The sequence below is a fragment of the Falco peregrinus genome, chromosome 4 (genome assembly GCF_023634155.1).
Source record: "Falco peregrinus isolate bFalPer1 chromosome 4, bFalPer1.pri, whole genome shotgun sequence".
In the NCBI taxonomy this organism is placed as follows: domain Eukaryota; kingdom Metazoa; phylum Chordata; class Aves; order Falconiformes; family Falconidae; genus Falco; species Falco peregrinus.
The window spans coordinates 49933359-49953606 of NC_073724.1; the positions used below are offsets into that span (position 1 = coordinate 49933359).

Below are 20248 nucleotides of genomic sequence, written 5' to 3' on the forward strand. Positions count from 1 at the left end.
GAGTTGAATTTTTATCAGGGCTGCTTGTTTTCTTTTCACATTGTGGTTGTTTGGGTGGAGGGGGACATGTTGAAATATTCAGTGAATGATTTAGACTCTAGTGAGCAAAGTACGTCTTACTTGACAAAGGACTGCTTTTTCAAAACTCAGTACATTAGATAATTTAAGAGAGTAGCAATTCTGATACCTTTCTTACCTCTCCAAATGGTCAGATGAATTATTTGGCTGTTGCTTTCATAACAGAGAACATGAAGGAAAAAAATAAGGCAAGAAAAAAAGTGCCCTTTAATATAATTAAAAATCAGGCTGATAAACTCTTGTCCTTTGCGGGTCATCACATGTAGTCATATTGATTGCAGAACTCTTTGATACAAAAGGGCTTTTTTCCTTATCATTGACGTTAGAAAATGTAATGTTGTGCCTTAGGCCAGATATGTCTTTTTCCATAGATATTTCCGCAACGTAGAATAGTAGAACATTGTTTTCATTTAAATGGACTGAAGCCTGGTCTTAAGAGTCCTCACGCGTTTCTTTCCTTTAGTGGTGGTTTTATTTTTTTGTGTATTGTAAAAAGTAAAAAAACCTAGTCTTTGTAAGGTTAAATGGAGAAAATTGTGAAAATTTTGGCTAAACGGTTTTCTCTTAGTGAACAGAAATACGTCCTATTGTGGCCAGACTGTTTCTGCTTTGCCTTTTCCTATGGGCACTTAAAATTTCTTGTAGTAATGTTATGTGATTAAAAAGTGTTGGTTTAGTTTATTTATTATTATTAGCTGAAGTGAGTGCCAGAGATTTTCTTGTTAGAGTGTGTGTGTGAGTGAATTAAGGAAGCTGAGTAACATAGGGCACGTATTTAAGCAGGAAACTGGTGAGTGGGTTTTGGGCTCGTTTCCTAGGTCTTCCTCCTATTGTTCACTTAATTAAGATGGGCTTTCTCTTGTATTCCAGTTTAATACTTGACTGTATCTTGAACTCTAGAAAAGAACTGGTGGCTGCAAGACTTCCCTTCTTTGTAGCTTCTGGGGGAAATGAAATATTGCTGTAACACAAGTCTGTCCTAGATTTAGCCAAGTGAAGGCTAAAGAAGACCATCTTCGTAATCTGGCCTGATTACACAGTACCAAGTATGGGTCACAATTTCTTGAGTTAGCTTTTGCAGACAATGAAAATAGGGATTCTTAAATCACTTGGTCCTTTATAATATTTAATTGAAGATTCAAAACTGCTTTACCTAGTCTGAAACAGCTAATTGTCAATGTTGAGTTTTCGTCTTATTTGCAGTTGTGTTTAACTGCAGGTAGGCTTTAAGGTCAGTTTGCTTTCAGAAGCCTCTTCCTACAGTTTATGTATTACATGATGCAGTCAATTCACTTAATCATCTTTCTTTTATAAAATAAACTAATGAGTTGTTAATTTAAAGTTGTTTTCCAGATACTGACCTGTTTTTAAAAATATTTCCTCAGCTTAACCTTGTTGCTTGATACTTTCTTTGGAAGTAACCAGAACTGGACATAACAGCTGCCTACCTTGCAACACAAAAGCAAGCCTAACACCACTCCCTTGCCCTGAGGTCAACTTTTACATGGACCAGATTCCTTTAGAGTAGATCACATTCACATTACATAGTACTTGGCCCTGGATTTTTTCTGTTGGGGGCCTCATGATAGTAGGATGCAGTAGTTTTCTTGCTCAAGGTGTGTGAAATTCAGTGTGGTGGCTGTACTGCATGTTACCCAAGTGCCAACCTGATATTTCTATCACATAAAATTGAGAGTAGATATTTTGTGCTTTGAGGTGTAGCAAGAGGGCAAGTTTGAATACACAGAGACAGTTTGGGGCAGTGCTGGAGGACTCCGTAGGGCAGAAGAAACCCAGCTCCATGCAGTTTTAATCCGTATTACTTTTGGGGAATGGTCGTTAAGTGAAATGTTCCAAACAGCACCCAGGCCTTGTTCTGGCAGGGTGTAACGGGAGTAGTTGAAGACTGAGCCAGAAAGTGAACTCGCAGTTACATGTCTAGGTAGGTCTCCAGTGCTCAAGTTTACTTACTGACCCTTTTACGAGCAGATCAGATTTGCCTAGTATTTAAGTACTGGTGTAGTTCCTGTGGGGTGAAATGGACAGTGTTTTATGACCTATAGGCAGACACATTCATAATGCTGTTAAATCATATCTTTGCCTTTAGATGAAAGAGATTAGCACAGCAGTTGAAAGGAATTTTCCCCTCTTAAAAGGGAAACAAATTTCAGGAGAATGTCTGCATTTAGGAATGTAATATTGCAAAGGTTTAATGTTCTCTACTGTTATGGGAGGAATGTCACACATGGATATATGAAATTCCATTTCAAGAATAGTTTCTCCCTCCTCATTAGGGCTTCTTACTGAATGTGGGTTACAGAAATCTCAGTACCATGTCAAAATTGATCTAATCTTAAAGTGGGCACAGCATATATCAATGAATGAATGATTTGTTCTTTTGTGTAATGCTTCAGTTTAAATTACATTCCTCCTTCCTAGTCACTGTCTTCTCCTTTATCAAATGTGCTTTTCAAGAACACTCATTTCACGACAGCCTTCAATTTTCTCCACTGATTGAGCTAAGCTTTTTTTGCCTGCTGTGTAGAATGGTCTCTCTCTACTCCTCATCTTTTTATACTGTATTTTTTCTGTAGCATTTCATTTTGAGCATAGGTAACTGAAACCTCAAGGTACAAGTGAGGCAGCGTGCTCTAGCAATTATCACACTGATAATTCTCTGCCTCTTCTGGAGTTCTATTTCATGACACATCATAGAATTGTGTTTGTTTTCTTCATAGATCTGTTTTGTTAACAGTACATATTTCTGTTTCTTAGCTGATTCCAACTAGTAAGTTGTCATCTTTTTGTAAACTTTTTTTATTAGTCTCTGAGTATATGGCTTTATGTACATTTCTCCCAAGTTCTGGTGGATTGGAGAGAGTCCCATAGGATGGCTGGTATTTCAGTGGATACTCTCAGGGTGCTTGAGACAAATATAAAGTTTTGTTCTTCAGATTTAGAGAAAGAACTTAAGTTTTGTCTTCATCACTTCAAAAATGCTTTAAGCAGATTGCAGATAGACATGAGTGTCTCTCCCCCTTTGTTACAATGGTTCTGCTCATAATAAGTGATTATTCACTGAGACGAGTTCTTGAACTCAGTTCTTCCATGCTTCACTGTATGCCGCTTTTGATTGTCTGCATTTCTCTCTGGTCCAAGGAGAGTTGCTTTTCCACAAGCTGGTATCTTCAGATGGCAGATTTCTTGAGCTCTAATCAACATATTAACTTGTTTTATGCTAAAAAGTTATCAGCAAGAAGGCTGGAATGTATTTCAAAAACTTCGAGATGCTGCGTAATCTGTGTTTAATAAGACATGTATTCAATGAGGGTTATATCTGACCCTATTCAGTAAAATAGATTTTGCAGGATACTGTTTATGTCTCTAAAGGGTATGATTTGGAAACATGAGCAAGATGCTGTGCTCCAGACCTCTACAATAAAGAGCTAAAACACCTGTGGTGGATTGTGGCCTTAAACATATTTGTATGAATTTTTACCGTTTTTCAGTGAACTGTTTCACTTTTTGCTAATAACCTAATAAATTTTAATACGGGCATCTGTCTTCGTCAGCAAGCAATATATTAAGGTGCTGGCAGAAACACCAATGCTCCTTCGTGGCGTTCTTACATGCTTTGTTAAAAGTCAAATTGTAACCATTCCTAAATGATCAGATTAAATGAAAATTCTATGTTTCTAGTAAATAAATACTAAATTAAACGTATAATAGCAAATGTGCATGCCATCCTGTTCAGTTCAGGCAGGATTGCTTGCCTTTTTATTGTCACTTTATTAATTTGTATTTTAGGTCTAAAGTTTGAAGAAACAGTGGATTAACTACTGCTTTCCATAGACCTTCTTCTCATACTTTCTTTTTTTTTAAGAGAAGACTCAGTGATTTCTCAAAACTCCTTGGGCATTCAAATTTCTTAAACATCCATTAAATTAAAAACAGCTTGTGTTGGTACAGAATGTCTTACACATGAGGAGGACTTGAGTGTGTGAGCCTTTTAATAAAATCTGGAAGAAATCTGGTGGGTGTTTCATCCAAAGCATCAGAAGTATGCAGCATAAGAAAAGCTGGATTTTGAGATGCACTGTAGCTTGGAGTGGGACCAAATATAGATTAGATGGATGAGTGGATGAGTCTGGGTTATTTTTGAATGAGCAGTCTCAACAGTTAATGGTGAACTACGTGCACCGTGAGAGTCCCTTTGTAGGGCAGGTTGAGAATATGAATTACAGAACACCAAGTGGTGGTGGAGGGGAAGGGCAGGGGAAATATCTTGGTTTTCTCCAGCCTTTCGTTTACTTTCCATTGCTTTCCTCTCTCTAATGGTGAAATGCTTTTTTGTATTCTTGTCCACTCTGTGCGCATCTCTTGGAGCAAAATATGTGGCATTTTCCTTGCATGTTGTCTTATGGATCTTCATAAAATCTTAAAATAGACTTTTTCTGTGGGTGCCTAAGAAACACATTACTCTGTGTATATACACATACATGTTTTGGTAGTGCTTACTCATTTTTAGAAGCTCCTAGTAAGTATCATAGATGCGTATTTAAACATTATCATTAATTAATTTAAGAATAACATGTATTCAGTTTTCTGGTCAACACCACAGCCTCTGATCTGTCTTACGTATGGAAAAACTTGCCCAGATTTGACAGTTAAATGCATGAGTAGAGATAGGATGCATTAACTAAGTGGATTGCAATCCAGAATAACTGAATTACCAAGGCATTGGCTGCTGCTTCAGAGATAGGGGAAGAAAACTTTATCAACAAATCTTATCATTGATACCCCTCTGTCTTTCCATTTTCCTTTAATGATGAACAGACACAATGCTAAATAGAGACAGATGAACAATGAAAAACTGAAATTAAAGCCAAGTAAGTTATTGATGGTTGGGGAGTGTAAAATTTCTTACCTACAGAAGAAAGCTCACAGGTGAACTAGTAAACATCATTCTGTCTAGCTGCAGTGAACACACCTGGTTTTTTTGCATTTTTCCAATGCTAAAATTACTAAAGCCTAATCAACCACCATGTTTTTAATTTAATAAAATAATTCAGCTGTCTTTGAACTAAGGTTGTCTCAAATAGTTATATCAGGTCATAGAAATTACCTAGAGCAATCATTAAGCATTGTCGGGTCAGTTCAGTACCTGTAGGGGAAGCATCTGGGTACCCAGATACTGTTTTTCATGTTTGTAAATCCAAGCATTAGTCAAAAAATTTCTTCTGTTAATGAGGTGCAGTCATTTGCAGTGCTTGTAAATGGTGATAACTGGAGTAACAACTGACAGTTAAAGAGCGATGTCACAGAGATGGGACCTATTGCGGAAGTTCCAGTGCAGCTTATCCTGGAACCAGTAACTCTCCTTGATGTTTAGGTGTGTGCCATTTTTATGTCAGAAACAAGCTGACAAAGTATGGGCTGGATGAGCTGATAGTGGGGTGGGTGGAAAACTGGCTGAACAGCTGGATCCAGACTGGTGATCTGTGGCATGAAGTCTAGTTGGAGGCCAGAAACTAGTGGTGTACTCCAGGAGTCAATGCTGGGTCTAGTCCTAGTCAACATCTTCATTGATGATCTGGATGATGGAGCAGAGTGTACCTTTGGCAAGTTTGCTGATGATACAAAACGGAGAGGAGTGGCTAATATGCCAGAAAGTTGTGTTGCCATCCACAGGCCCTCGACAGGCTGGAGAAATGGGCTGACAGGAGCCTCGTGGGTTCAGCAAGGAGGAGTGCAAAGTCCTGCACCCGGGGAGGGACAACCCCAGGCACCAGCACATGCTGGGGGCCGTCCAGCTGGAAGGCAGCTTTGCACAAAGGCCCTGGGGGGTCCTGGTGGACACAGTTGAATATGAGCCACCAATGTGCCCTTGCTGCAGAGAAGGCTAATGGGTGTCCTGGGCTGCATTAGCAGCGCTGCCAGCAGGCCGAGGGAGGTGATCCTTCCCCTCTACTCAGCACTGATGAGGCCACACCTGGAGTACTGTGTCCAGTCCTGGGTAAAGGACTGGAACATCTCTCCTATGAGGAAAGGCCCAGAGAGCTGGGACTGGTTAGCCTGGAGAAGAGAAAGCTCAGGGGGCATCTCATTGATGTATATTTTTGCACACCTGAAGGGAGGGTGCAAAGAGGATGGAGCCAAGCTTTCTCCAGTGGTGTCCATTGGCAGCACTGGAGGCAGTAGGCACAAAATGAAACACATACAGTGTTCCTTCTGACCATGTAATGCAAGTACTTGGTCACTGTGAGGGTGACCAAGAGTGGCACAGACTGCCCAGGAAAGCTGTGGACGCTCTATCCTTGGAGATACTTGAAAGTAATCTAGACATAGTCCTGGGCAGCTGGCTCTCAGGGGCCCTGCTTGAGCAGGGGGGCTGGAGCTGAGGACCTCCAGAGGTCCCTTCTGACCTCAACCATTATGTGATTCTGAAATAGTTCTGGGCTCCTCATAGCCTAAGATTTCAAGTGCTTTCATCCTCCTGTGGAGGATGGGGATATGTAATAGGAGTCTGTGATACCTGTATCTACAGGTGGATGTGAGATGGTTCTGAAAGATACTGTAGTGCTGTAATTTGAAGTTTGATTCTTCTCTATGTGTCACATATATACAAGATACACTGTGGACCTCTGCAAATGTTTCACTGAACACGTTAGTAATTTGTAAACACTAATCTTATGGTCTGATGGCAGCTGAAATAATGTTTTTACAGTGACTTTTATAATCTGCTTATTCAATAGGTAAAACGTTCTAGGAGTAAAGGAGGACTGGCTGGGCCTGATGGTACAAAGTCAGTGTTTGGACAGATGTGTGCTAAAATGAGTTCCTTTAGCCCTGATAGCCTTCTGCTTCCTCATCGTGTTTGGAAAGTCAAGTTTGTTGGTAAGAGGATTCTGCACACACACCCACACACCCCGCCCAATTTTGCACTTAACTTGCAGTTTTCTTCAGACTTACTTTTTTGGAGAACCCAAGGGAAGGGATATAGGAAAAGAGTGTATGTGTGTAGGCAGAGGAAGGTGTTTAAAATGCTAGAAAGTAAAAAAGCCTTTTAAAATGATTTTATAAAACTCCTTAAGATTAGTGGAAACGTGTCTGTAATTCTCAAATTCTGGAAGCGGCTCCTCTGCTTACACCAAACATTCTGCAAAACCTAAACCTGTTTTTCAGCTGTCTGAATTGGTAAATAATCTTGGCTAGCTGGTTTTACTGATAGGATTGTTTTTACAATTCACATATCACTTTGAGATTTCTGATGAAAAATATTTGAGATTGAAGAGCGATTCTATTTACATATATAAGGTATATAAAATATATCTACTTTAAAATGTCACTTAGGGATCATGTTGCTTTGACTTTCTACCTCTGTTCTATCTTACTTTGATCAGTGTCCAACACAATAATGTTAGTTACACTCTGGCAAAAGATTATTTTTAACACTGTGATATGTTGTATAATCTTCTAAATAGTAGGATTTACAATGAACTGGAAATACCAATTAAAAAGCAAAACATAAAGGGCTTTCATGTGCAAACAGATATGATAGCGTAGCTTCTAGTAAACTTTTATTCACTGAGTCATCCTTAAACTTTGGCTGAAGGAAGTACAGTTTATTTCAGTGCTTTATTTATTTTGGAAAAAAAAATTTAATTTTGAGCTTTTTTTTTTTCTTGTCCAAGGTGAATCTGTGGATGATTGCGGTGGAGGTTATAGTGAATCAATAGCAGAAATGTGCGAGGAGCTTCAGAATGGGCTTACCCCTCTATTAATTGTGACACCAAATGGAAGAGATGAATCTGGAGCAAACAGAGATTGTTTCCTATTAAATCCTGCTGCCAAGTCACTCTTGCATATGAACATGTTTCGTTTTCTTGGTAATTTCTTAGCAACACTCTGACATTCTGCTTGCATTACATGATCAGAGTATTGGGAATCTAACAAAAAAAAAATTAAAAATATTATGTTTAAACTTACAGGTGTACTTCTGGGCATTGCTATCCGGACTGGCAGCCCTCTGAGCCTCAATCTGGCTGAGCCAGTGTGGAAACAGCTTGCAGGAATGAACCTAACAATTGCTGATCTCAGTGAGGTAAGTATGAAGCTCCTGAGTAGGAAATAACTTACAGAAGACAAGCAGACTCCAGCATAGATTTTTCTTCAGTGATTGGCTTCCCTGACTTTTATATGCTTGTATTATGACAGGCTTTTTACATTTTGAGCCAGTATATAAGGATGACTAAAATTTACAGTTTTAAGAGTGAGTACATGTTGTTCAAAAGTAGTTAAATAAGGTATTTGTATTCTAGAGCATTTTCCAGTCTTCTCATGGGTTTGACTAGACAAATGTTTGTTGTCGAACTCCTACATTCCAGTGGACCTTTCTGTAGCTGTTACTATCTGTTGTGCCAAGATGCAGTAACTGATGTGGTACACACATCTACACTGTTCTGAAGTAAAAGAAAATGAGTTCAAACTACTATTGAAACTAGTTTGTGCCCATGTACTAAACATCACAAACTTTCAATTTCTGTGTACTGAGTTCAGTAAATGTGGAGTAAGAAGCTAGGTATTTGTTATGAAGAAAAGTTCCTTCTCAAATACTCCTATGTAGAAGGGTACTTACTATAAAAACATTGAGTCATTTACTTGTCAGTAAAGGAGGTTCCTTTTGTACCAAAACCAGCATTGGAATTCGTAGGCGTTACAATGTTTTTAAGCTTTAAATCAATTTTCTTGTATAATGCAGTTTCTTGGCAAATGCTCCCCCAAAGGATTGAAATCTAGAACACGTGCACCCTCCCACATCCCAGCATAATGAAATTTTACATAAAATACTCAGCTACTTTATGGCTTTGAAATTAAGTTAGATGGGTTGTGGTCAGACATTTGACATTGCTTTTGTTGGATGACACGTGATGCGCTGCCTTTGGTACACAAGAGACAATGTTGTATAGTGCTAGCAAACTGACTAATTCGGGCTTGTTATTTTTCAAAAGGTTGATAAAGATTTTATTCCTGGGCTTATGTACATCCGAGACAACGAAGCTACTTCAGAAGAGTTTGAAGCTATGAGCCTCCCATTCACTGTGCCTAATGCAAGTGGTCAAGATATTCAGCTGAGTTCCAAGTACACCCATATTACACTGGATAATAGAGCTGAATATGTGAGGCTTGCAATAAACTACAGGTTTGTTGAATAAGTCATTCAGATTACTGACCTGAGTGTTTTCTTTTTAAAAAATGTGTAAGAGCTTTTAAACAATATACCACTTTAACCTCTATTGTAAGTATTTCAGTATCTTCATGTGATTACAGTGATGATTTTCTGATTTCTTTTAATCTATCCAAGAAGAAAAGGTAACATTTAATTTTTAGGAAACAATAAATTAGCAGGTATAGTTCTGGATTTGAATAGCTGTCCTGACAGAGCAGTTTTGGCAGCCAGCTTTACAGATGGAGAAATGCCCCATCTGTCTAGCTCTTCCTGTGCAATACAGGCTGAGGCCTGATCATTAAGTTCTTTGTGATGAGAGCTTAGATTTAGTACTACTGCTCCCGCAGTTTTTCATATCGTCAGTTGCAGTCAAGAGCAGTCCCAGCTGAATTCTTACTGTGTTCTGTTGGAATACACAAACAAAAACATTCATTCCTTGGACACCATAAAATAAGTCTGACACCTATGTGCAGACAAGTAAATTCACCCACAGGTGCCAAAATCGGAACGTTATACTGAAACCAGTGGGGAATAATTGTTCAGTGTTTGAGAAGACAAGCCTTTTGTTACTTAAATACCCGGGTGGCTAATCTAGACAATTTCATCTAAGAAGCAACCATAGGCATCTTGTTACGTGAAGCAATGGGCCTAGTGCCTATTGAAATACAGAAATTTAGATCATTTGAACAAGAAACTGATTCGTAGGTGTTTTATTCTCTCTGCCATAGTTCACTGTTTTAGAGTCCTTGAGCAAGACTGTATCATCACTATATACTTGTTTATTAGTTTGTAGTTATAGTGTCTGCCAACAATTACTGAATTAGTCTTTTTTTTTCCCTGTAAGTGGTTTTGAACTGATACTTAAAGCAGTTTTTTTTTTACAGTAGAGAGAAATTTCATTTTGAATAGACAAATGATATGCCTGTATAAAATGTTACGTTCCTTTGAAGAAATGGGTTTGTTCTCTTGCAAATTCAGGCTCTCCTCAAAGGATACGAGCAATTCTAAAGCGTTTTGCAGTTAAAAGGCCTTTAGGGCAAACATTTAAATGTTTAGATGACGTATCACATTTTTTAATTATATGAAGCCTTTGAGAGAAAAACTAGCACCTGGATAGAATCCGTGTGGAGAAGTGGATGTAAAAGACCAAGTTTTTCCTGACATCTTTGTTTATTTTGGTGACAACAAGCCTGAGGACAGTACTTGTCAATGATGTGAATCTCTGTTCTGGAGAGCTGTGTGAAACATCTCAAAAATTACTTGACCAGGGCAAGGGGAGAGCAAAACACTAATCATGGATGGCAGCAGAAGCAGCCTTATTCGTGTCTGTCTTGAAAGACAACTCCTGTCCCCCTCGGACATGGTATTTTAGTTCAGGCCCATTTTTCTTTTTACCATTATGTCTGTCTTGTGTTGGGCATGTTTGAGGGCAGGGTTTCAAAGCAAGCTATTCTTTTCCCAAGAGCATGTTGTTTTCAAATGGGGGTATTGATTTGATCTTGCCAGGCACAGCACATGAATAATACTGGAAATAAAATATCCTAAGCATTAGGAGATATCTCTCCATACTGAGCTTGTTATGCAATATGAATTGGTGTAGAAAATTGGTGTTATAAGTCAAGTATCTTGTGTGATAAATGTTTATTAATGTTCCTTGGCATACAGCTGGAGAATTGAGGGGATTGCTTGAAGTTTCCTTGATATTACTAGAAATCGCTAGAAATAATCGCTAGAAATGGCATTCACAGAAACTCTGAAAATATGTCTCTGCAGGCTTCATGAATTTGATGAACAAGTTGCAGCAGTTCGTGAGGGAATGGCCCGTGTTGTTCCAGTTCCTCTGCTTTCACTCTTTACAGGATATGAACTGGAAACTATGGTATAAATTTCTGCTTTGCTACTTCTGTCAGACTAACTTGGAGTGAGATTCTTAACTTACATCTTACTAATGCAAACCCGCCATTAAATACTGTTTACAGTAATTGCTCTATGATTGCAGACGTTTTGTCCAAGGAAAGACTAGTAAATGTTTAATTGCCCTCTTGGTGTTAATAAGGTTATTTTTATATAGCTGAGCAGTGATGTAATTATTTATTTTTGGAAGAAACAAACAAACAAAAAATTCCACAAAACAGTGACCTTGGAGGTGAATTGGAGATATTAATCTCAAATAAAATGTTTAATTCTTTATGTGATTCGGGAATATAAAAGAAGAATTATTGTCCTCTGATGGATGGAAAGATGTGTATTTAGTATTACTGTAATAGGAGACTATGCTCAGCACACCAAATACTTGACTGTTTGTTTTGTAAGTGTAAAAGCTGGTAAAATATTTTAAAGGAATGGAGGGAAAAAAAATCATCTGTAATTGACTTGATCAGACTTTTATAGCCTATCACTAAATTTTATTTTTCAGGTATGTGGAAGTCCAGATATTCCACTTCACCTTCTGAAATCTGTAGCAACTTATAAAGGCATTGAACCAACTGCGTCCTTGATACAGTGGTTCTGGGAAGTGATGGAGTCCTTCTCCAATACAGAGCGATCTCTCTTCCTGCGTTTTGTGTGGGGCAGAACAAGGCTGCCCAGGACTATTGCAGACTTTAGAGGCAGGGACTTTGTTATTCAGGTAAGGTGTATGGGATGGGACATGGGTTTCTTTTTAAAAAAAGCTGGTAGTGGAGTAGTAGTAGCACGACACAGCAAGAGAACAGGCTGATTCCTTTAAACTGTGTGGGCAACATTACAGTGTAATTTCAACAGTGCAACAGAGACCTTTAACGTGTGTATATATGTATCTTTCCTTCTTGACTTGGGCAAGTGGGTATTAATTTCATTTCCCAGCCATTTGCTGGGAAATAGTTTCAGCTAAATTAAAAAATCACCATCTCCAAATCATATTTTGGTATTTACTGAAGTAATACATTCTTTCTTAGATTGTTCCCAACCACATATTCATAGTCACAGAAGCTCATACGTGTTTGTTCTTACTTATCTACTTAGTGTAGGGAAAATGGGTTTAGTCTTTTCATTGTGCATTTAAGAAACTTCAGCATCAGAATCACAAATCTAACATGCCTGTTAAAAAAAATTCTCAAGTATTATTTTAATACTTATTTGTGGCTTGGACGGTGAATCAAACATATTATGCTTTTTGTTTCCAACAGGTATTGGATAAATACAATCCACCAGACCACTTCCTCCCGGAGTCATACACTTGCTTCTTTCTCCTGAAGCTGCCCAGGTATTCCTGTAAGCAAGTACTAGAGGAAAAACTGAAGTATGCCATTCACTTCTGCAAGTCTATAGACACTGATGATTATGCCCGGATAGCACTGACAGGAGAGCCAGCGGCTGATGACAGTAGTGATGATTCTGATAATGAAGATGCAGATTCTTTTGCTTCAGATTCTACGCAGGACTACTTAACAGGACATTAAAAAAATAATACAAGGGATAGTTGTCACAAGCACTGAGGCAACATGCCAAAATGACAATGAAGCCAAGGACAGTTTAGGTCTCAGAATACAGGCTGTGCAGTCAGAGGGATGGTAATCTTCTGAACATGGGGAAAGTGTGTTTGCTACTCACTGTAGGAGCTAAGGGTTACAGCTTAAACCATCATCTTAGAATAAATGGCACAGTATATGGGCATTTAACATTTATTTTAAGAGCTGAAAGCAGCCCACCATAATGCTGCACTACATGTAGAACCTTTGTGTTTACTGAAGTGTTGTAAATGTTTATATAAATATGGTAGTGCAGCATCCAAAAGGCAGTGAAACCTTTAAATTGTGGGTGCAATAGATTTTTTCATATTAAGTGTTGTGTTCTGTGCATCTTCTTGATTGTATATTGGAAATACTGTGCAACAACTGAATAGTATTATAAATATTTCAATTAACTTTACTAGAAGTTTGTTAAAAATTTTTGAACATTGAATTAACATTATTCCTTGGAATTCTTCTATAGATAATAAAAATGGCCAATAGTTTCACCTCCACCCCTGATTTGTATATTTCAGCTTATACATTATTTATCTCAAATTTGATACCTTTCTGTGAACAGCTTCATAATTCTTATCATGGAAAGTGTACTGTATATAATTTGTGCCATGTAAATGCAAAAGTTATAATTTCCCTCCAAATAAAAGTTCTGCCACAGAAAAAAATAGTAGTGTTTTTTAATAGTAATGCAAGTGTTACATGGGGTGAACATTGCAGTGGCTCTCCATTTCTGCTCCACCAATACCTGGTGTGTTGCCATAGACAGATTCTGAGCTATAGTAAACTCAGAGCAAGTCTATGCAACATGTGAATGGTAGTGATTAGGTACGCTTTGTTTATGCAGTTGTTCCTAATCCTACTGTTGATGGTAATGGTAAATTTGTTCTTATACATCTGGGAAAAAATTGCTTTTGAGGAAGTGTAAGGGACAGATGTCTTCAAGTACCTGAATGTGAGTAGAAGGGTATGATGACACTTGTATAACATATTGTCTCTAAGAAAATTAGATCAGTTTACAAGCCTTGATCACAAAACATCGTGCATCCACAGTAGCCTGTTCGAATAAATCCTTGAAGTCAAGTGGCCTTTGGGCAGGTATTATGTATTTCCTTCACAGTGTATGCACTTGTTTTTCAAAGTAAGAAAGTAATATTTAGTTGTGCCAAAGCACTAATATTTTACTTTAAAATCTAGCATAAGATTAGGTCATACCATTTCTTTACTAATTATTAGGGTAGGTATATGTGAATATTTAACATTTCAGAATTCAGAGTGGATTAATTTTTTTAAGTGTTTATTTGACTTCTGTAACTTTAAATATTAACTGTGGTCATGAAATAAATTTTACCAAGGCATACTTGATACTTCAAAATAGTGGTGAAACTACTTATTTTCTGTTAAGATGTCAGAGTTTTGAAATTCATTAGCTTTAGAGGCCTCTATTTAGTGCTGAAGATCATCTCTTGCCATAAATGCTCCTGTCCACATCCTCTCTGGAGATTCCTGAAGTCCTGTGCCCTTTCCTCCAGTTTTTGTCTGCTGATGAGAAATGCTGAGGGTTTTTTTTTAGTCTTGAAAAAGATGCAAACCCCCAAAACCTTACGCGCAGCCTCTTTTATCTTTGCTGCTGAATTAAATTTCTCCTCAAGGTAGAGTGGAGAATCTAGTACAGAAGTGCTCATGTGGTTGTCTGCTGTCCTTCCCCATGGTAACACCAGAGCCCTGTAGGCATCCAGCTTGATCAAAAGGATCCTGTAGTCATCTTCTCAGGAGATGTGATGGGTGAGTCATGCCCAAATGCCACAAGTCAAGGACTGAAATGGAGTTCAGTTGCCATTCTTGAATGTCCAACCTTGTTTCAGCAGCATATGAACTACTATTAACATGGAGAAGCTTTATAACTTGCTTAGGAAAGAAAAGAGAATGTCAAGTGTTTGTTGTTTGGTTTTTTCCAAGAAAAGCAAAAAGGAAGTATCCATTATGTAGAGAAGCAATTTGTTGTTCATTAGTGAACTGTGTGAAACAAGTTTTTTACTCCTCCTTTGCTTTCCCATCCTAACAGAAGGGTCTCGGACACCCTTCTATGGTGTGAAACGCTTGTCACCTATGGCCTGACTTACAGCACTTCTGAGTAGCCAGTTACTCTTGAAAAAACATCGAAGTGGTCAAAACGTGGGATTTGCTCTTAATCGACTTTTAGATGCAGATTTGTAGTCTGAGAAGGAAAAGGACTCAACCTTGCAAATGAGGAATGAATTGCTAGTGCTCCTTTACCTTCCTGTGTAACATCCCTGTAAAACCAAAGATGATAGTTTGATTTATTGTAAAGCTTTACCATTAGGAAATTGCAGAAGACACAGACAAATCCCTTCCCATGTTCAAAACTGCTCTTTGTTGCCTGGGTAAATTCCTGATGCCTTTAAAACCACCTAATGGCTGCTAGACAATGTAACGAGAGAAGGTCATCGAGTCCCATCAGTGTGCTTCCCTCTAGATGCTGCCTTTCAAAGGTCATTTCCTGATGAATCTTCAAGTTAAAAATTACGGTGTTAGCTAAAGCATGCCAACATGGTTCTTTTACTCAGTGGGTGTTCAAGAGTGTAAGATTGGTGGAAAAGTTCTATCATGGAGTCAAGTCTTGGTCACTTAAGGAGTCACCTTAAGTGAAAACTGCAGCAAAGCAGCACAACCGTGAATGTGGCACACAAACTGTGACTGGCTGCTCCTAACGCTTGGAAAAGATTCTGCTGATTCACATTTGTCTCAGATGTCAATGTTGATGGTGTGTCTGCAAGGCACCGTTCCTCAGCTTTGCGTTCAGTTACCTGATGGCCAGTGAGTAAGTATGTGCAAAGATCTCACAGAAACACAGAGTAGAATTCTCAGTTGTTTCCTGATTGTGGTCATCCTTGATGAGCTCTCTCCAGTGAGTTTGGGTGTGGTGTGCTGGCATCAGGACCTGAAAAAGGTTTCAGCAGAAGCATTCCGAGCGGTTTGTTTGGAGGGTGTAGAGTCACACACAATGACGTAATACAAAATCCTCCAGGATCCTCTCTTGTAAATTAGTCAGCGTTAAGTTTCTTTTAACTTAATTCTCATTTGGCACTTGCATATACTCACTACAGATGATAAGCCTTAATAGGGATGGGGTACAGCACTTCCAGAACGTCCAAGTCCACAATACAAGTGCACCTTCTTGTTTCACTGTGACAACTTTGTCAGAGTGCGGGGGCAAAAAGTGCCGGTGTGGTTTGGTCTTGGTGGTCAACTGAAGCTTTGTTGTCTTGTTTAACAGCAGCTCATGGGAAAGGAAAATGCAAGAAAGTGTAAAATCACAATGCATGAAATTAGGATGCTTGTGGCCATAGGAGGCTGCTGTCCCTTCTCGCTCCTCATACAAAGTTTGACCTGTGGGCAAGACGTGACAGTTAATGCTTCTTCCCAAACCAGCGTGCCGCTTTTCAAAGGTCTGGCAGGGGAGAAAATAAAGAATGACCAATTCCATGAAGCTGTGCTTTGTTTTCCTAGAAGGCAGGCTTTTGAATTAATACTTCAGTGTAAATTATTTCAGCACTATTCTGAAGAAGAGATGCTCTTTAGTTTCAGAAACTGATCTGTTTTGAGCAAGTTCTCTCCATAATTCCCAGCTGATAATTTTCCCAACGTTTGTTCTGATAAGCTTGACATTTGTGGCATGAACCATGTGGATTTGCCACTGAAAAGTTACGAAACCATTCTAATGGTCTGACCTAGTAGTTAACAGATGAGGCGGGTTTGCTTTATTATGGCTTTTGATACTCTCCCTTCCTTTGTAACATTCTTTTATAAGTAAACTAAGAAGACCTCTTAAATGAGGTGAAGCTGCAGACAAAGTGTGAAGATCACTCCTAAACTGGAAGAACTTTTTGAGTAAGACTTCTGCACGTGTCCTTCCTGGTTCTGCTGTTTCTCAAGTTTTTCATTGATCTCATCATGTGGACTTAAAAGCACCCCTAAAAACAGAGAACAGGGTCTATCCGTGTCCAAAATGAAGCTGATATGAGAAGGGCTGTCTGACCTGTGCAGTGCAAAAGCCAATGGATTATGAAGTTCCGTGCATAGGAGGAAGAAGAAATCAAATGCCTGAAATAGCTGTGTGGGGAGGCCAGGCAGGATCTGGGCCGGCCCGAGCGAGTTGGTTGTCTTCTGGTTCTTGCAGAGAACAGGGGGTTCCTAGAGGGAAAACTGGATGGACAAAACCAGGAAGAAAATAGACTTCTTGTAGTGCAGTCAGGCACCTTCCTTCTGTGATCCTGGGGGCTGCTGCTTTCTGGCCGGGTCACTGACCAGGCTCCAGCCTATGGCACTTGTGACCAGAGTTACCTGTGTGGGCTGGAGCTCAGCAGCCTTCAGGATTTTCCATTCTGGAACAATGAAAGCCGTTTTAGTTGTATGTGTGTATCTACTGTACAATGAGTGGCTGATAGTGGTAGGAAAGTTGGGGGATTTAGGCTGGCGGTACCCAGGGAACAGTCACGTTGCCTTTGTCACTGCAATAAAGTGACTTGATTTAATAGCACAGACCTGACGTATGATGGATCATGCTACAGTGTATTTTCTTTCTCTAGTACTTGTACAGTGGTGGTTGTGGTCTGGAAGCCAGCTACCTGGGAGGTTCTTGGTCCCCTTGCATGCATGTGACCTTGGCAGAGTGACAGGTGGGGTATTTTATGTCCCTTTCAGTATTTTTAAGTGATGTAAGGAGTGTGGCCCCGTCTTCCATCCACTCTGGCCCAGGACCCTCCTGCCCAGCTGCTGAAGCCAGACCCAGGAGCAGCAACGTGGCTGCCTCTGTTCCCTTTGCAGGTTCAGCCAGTGGTGAAGCTGTGCATGTACCCCAGGAACACACAGGGCACTGACATGGCCGGTCCCACCCCAGTGGCTAGGGGCTAAGGACCACCACCTGCTCCGGCAGGTGATGTGGAGACCCCACTTGTGCCAGCAGCTGGCACTGATTTTCACTCCCACCCACAGCTCTCCGTGGTAGCTGGCACTCGGTGCTTGTGGCACATGTACACATGGGATAGAGAGCGCGATCATGTGGAGAGATAAATAAAAGATTTAAGAAGACAGGACAGGCTGTGGTGATCAGGCGCAGGGCTCAGCCAGGCAAGCATGCTGACTGCCCCGTTTTATGCATGACCAGCCTTTTGTGTCTGCCCCTCTCTCCCTCCCTGCTCCCCTTTACCCCTCTGTGTCCACCATCGATGGGCACAGTCCCACCCACCCCCTCCAACACCATGAACCCTCAGATTTGCATCCCCACCAGTTGCAAGGTCCCCGTTAGCATGCAGGTTCTTGCTAGCCCATCAGTTACTGTGACTGACCCACTTTATTTCTGGTTATTGCGTGTGTTAATGCTGATTGCTCAGGTTCCAGGGCTCTGCGTGCCTGTATCCCTCTCTTTCCTTATCCTCCTGACTGATGAAATAAACATCCCCATGCTCTGCACATCCTTAACATTTAGTGTGACTGACCAGGTTTTTTCTTACCCTGATCTCCCCTGTCATTTGTCAGTCAGGTTTGTCTCTGTTCTTGCTTATGGCTTTTTTGACCAGATACCCTCCTTCCACACATACCCTTGCAAGTATGGTCAGACATGATTTATTAGTTTATCAGCCGAGGAATTAACTGTATGCTGCCCTACTCAGAGATGATCACTGAGGCACGGAGAAATGGACACCAAAATGTCAGGGTTGACAGCAAGCATGCAACGAAGCAGATTTATACCCAGCAGGGTGAAACGTGCTCAACGACAGTTTCACAGTGCTGCTGTGTGTCTGACAAGAGCTGGGTGGACAATGGGAAGATGCACAGAGGTGTCCAGCAGACTGGACCTGTGTTTGGGGAGGGTATGGCCTGCAGGCAGTAGGCTGATGAGTTGGCCTCCATGTAGTAACACCAGCCTCTTTCCTGCAGAGGTGAAAGCTGTGGTACAGGTTCCAGGACCTCCAACCATAGCTGAGGGTAGGCCCACACTGACAGGATTTGTGTGAGGTCTGACAGACTGTGAGCATTTTCCAAAGTTCTCCACCTGCAGGGGCAGAGGGCAAAATTTTCTGGTTTAGGGGAGAGCTATACTGGCAATTCACACACAGATACTGGATACTGTCTTTTCTAGATACCATGATGTATGTAAATGAAGCTGTGGCCTTCAGCTTCACGAAGAACTCAAGAGCATGTGTGGTCCCTTTATCTGTAATCAGAGCCAAAAAACATCGGTTTAGTGGAGAAAAGGATGTGAGGACCACAGACCAGACAATTCAGCAATAAGCAGCAGTTACAAAAGGAGCAAGTACCCTCCCAGGGGAGTTTCTTGGCATTCAAGCAGAAAGTCCACTTTAACCTGATAATGAATAAAGCCTTGGCTGGAGTACTACTGGATATTCCCTAAGGCACAAGCATGCTCCCTGGAGAAAGTAAAAAGGCAAGCACATCATCTGGCAGAGATGAAGAGTGGGAAAAGAAAAAGAGCGGTAACGTCTGATGCAGAAGTGCTGGATAAAAACGCCATAGTAAATCTTCCAATGTGTAAAACATTGGGGTAAAAAAGGGAATGATCAGTTGTCCACAGTAAGCCAAAGGAGATCAAGAAGTGGTATCCTTACAGCAGAGACATTTGGCACCCTACCCCTCCCATCTTCTAACTTCAGAGACATTTAAGTACCAGAATTCCCATTCTAGACAGATCATGAATTTTGTTCAGTAAGAGTTATTAAAACCTTGTTAGAAATCCCTTGGTGCTGATCTGATGATACGTGATCTACCCTCAGTCAGGCAGCTGCCCAAAATGATTTTTCCAGTCCTCCCCCCTTATCTGTTATTCCTGCAATGCTCTATTCATTATTAGCTTCTCTAAAAACAAATTTATAGTAAGTAGGATTAGACTTTATAGTGGTATCTTCCATCACGTTCTAACCAAGGTGCCTTGAGGCATCCGAACTTATTATAGACAAGACCCTTGAAATCTTTGTCAGTTACTACAAGTGAAGACCTTGAAGGTTTTCATCTGCCTGCTTTTCCAGTGTGGACCTGCACTGGTCCAACAGGACCTTTTCCTTTTCAGTAACAGCTTCCTTAACCAGATGCCAGCTCCTCTGCATATACAGGTCTCCCTGACCGCATCAGGGCTTGCTGATCATTCAGGATAGAGGCAGGCCGCCATTCTGAGCTGCAAGAGTCCTCCTGCACCTTCCTGAAGTTGCAGCCAGAGCCGTGTGCCTGCTGGGGCAACGGCACAGCCCTGCTGAGCCTGGTGCTGTGGGATGAGCCATCTCCCCCGCCCCAGCCGAGCGGGGTGCCCCACAGCACCCCAGCACAGCAATGTGGGGTTGTGGCCTTACAGCACGACTGCTCACGGCTACGTCGGACCCAGGTGGGTGCTAACCTTCTGCTG

At 40.5% G+C, this 20248-nt stretch overlaps 1 protein-coding gene across 3 annotated transcripts in view; it reads left to right on the forward strand.

Annotated features, from left to right (window-relative positions):
* Nucleotides 1-13478, forward strand: part of HERC2 (HECT and RLD domain containing E3 ubiquitin protein ligase 2) — a 113406-nt gene extending 99928 nt beyond the window's left edge. For all 3 annotated transcript variants that reach the window (XM_055801514.1, XM_055801517.1, XM_055801515.1), the window contains 7 exons: nucleotides 6834-6975; nucleotides 7773-7967; nucleotides 8070-8182; nucleotides 9090-9280; nucleotides 11081-11186; nucleotides 11724-11936; nucleotides 12475-13478. In XM_055801514.1, coding sequence (XP_055657489.1) covers nucleotides 6834-6975; nucleotides 7773-7967; nucleotides 8070-8182; nucleotides 9090-9280; nucleotides 11081-11186; nucleotides 11724-11936; nucleotides 12475-12747 — 1233 coding nt within the window. In that variant the 3' untranslated portion in view covers nucleotides 12748-13478. The remainder of the gene's footprint in view (nucleotides 1-6833; nucleotides 6976-7772; nucleotides 7968-8069; nucleotides 8183-9089; nucleotides 9281-11080; nucleotides 11187-11723; nucleotides 11937-12474) is intronic.
* Nucleotides 13479-20248: the final 6770 nt, after the last annotated feature.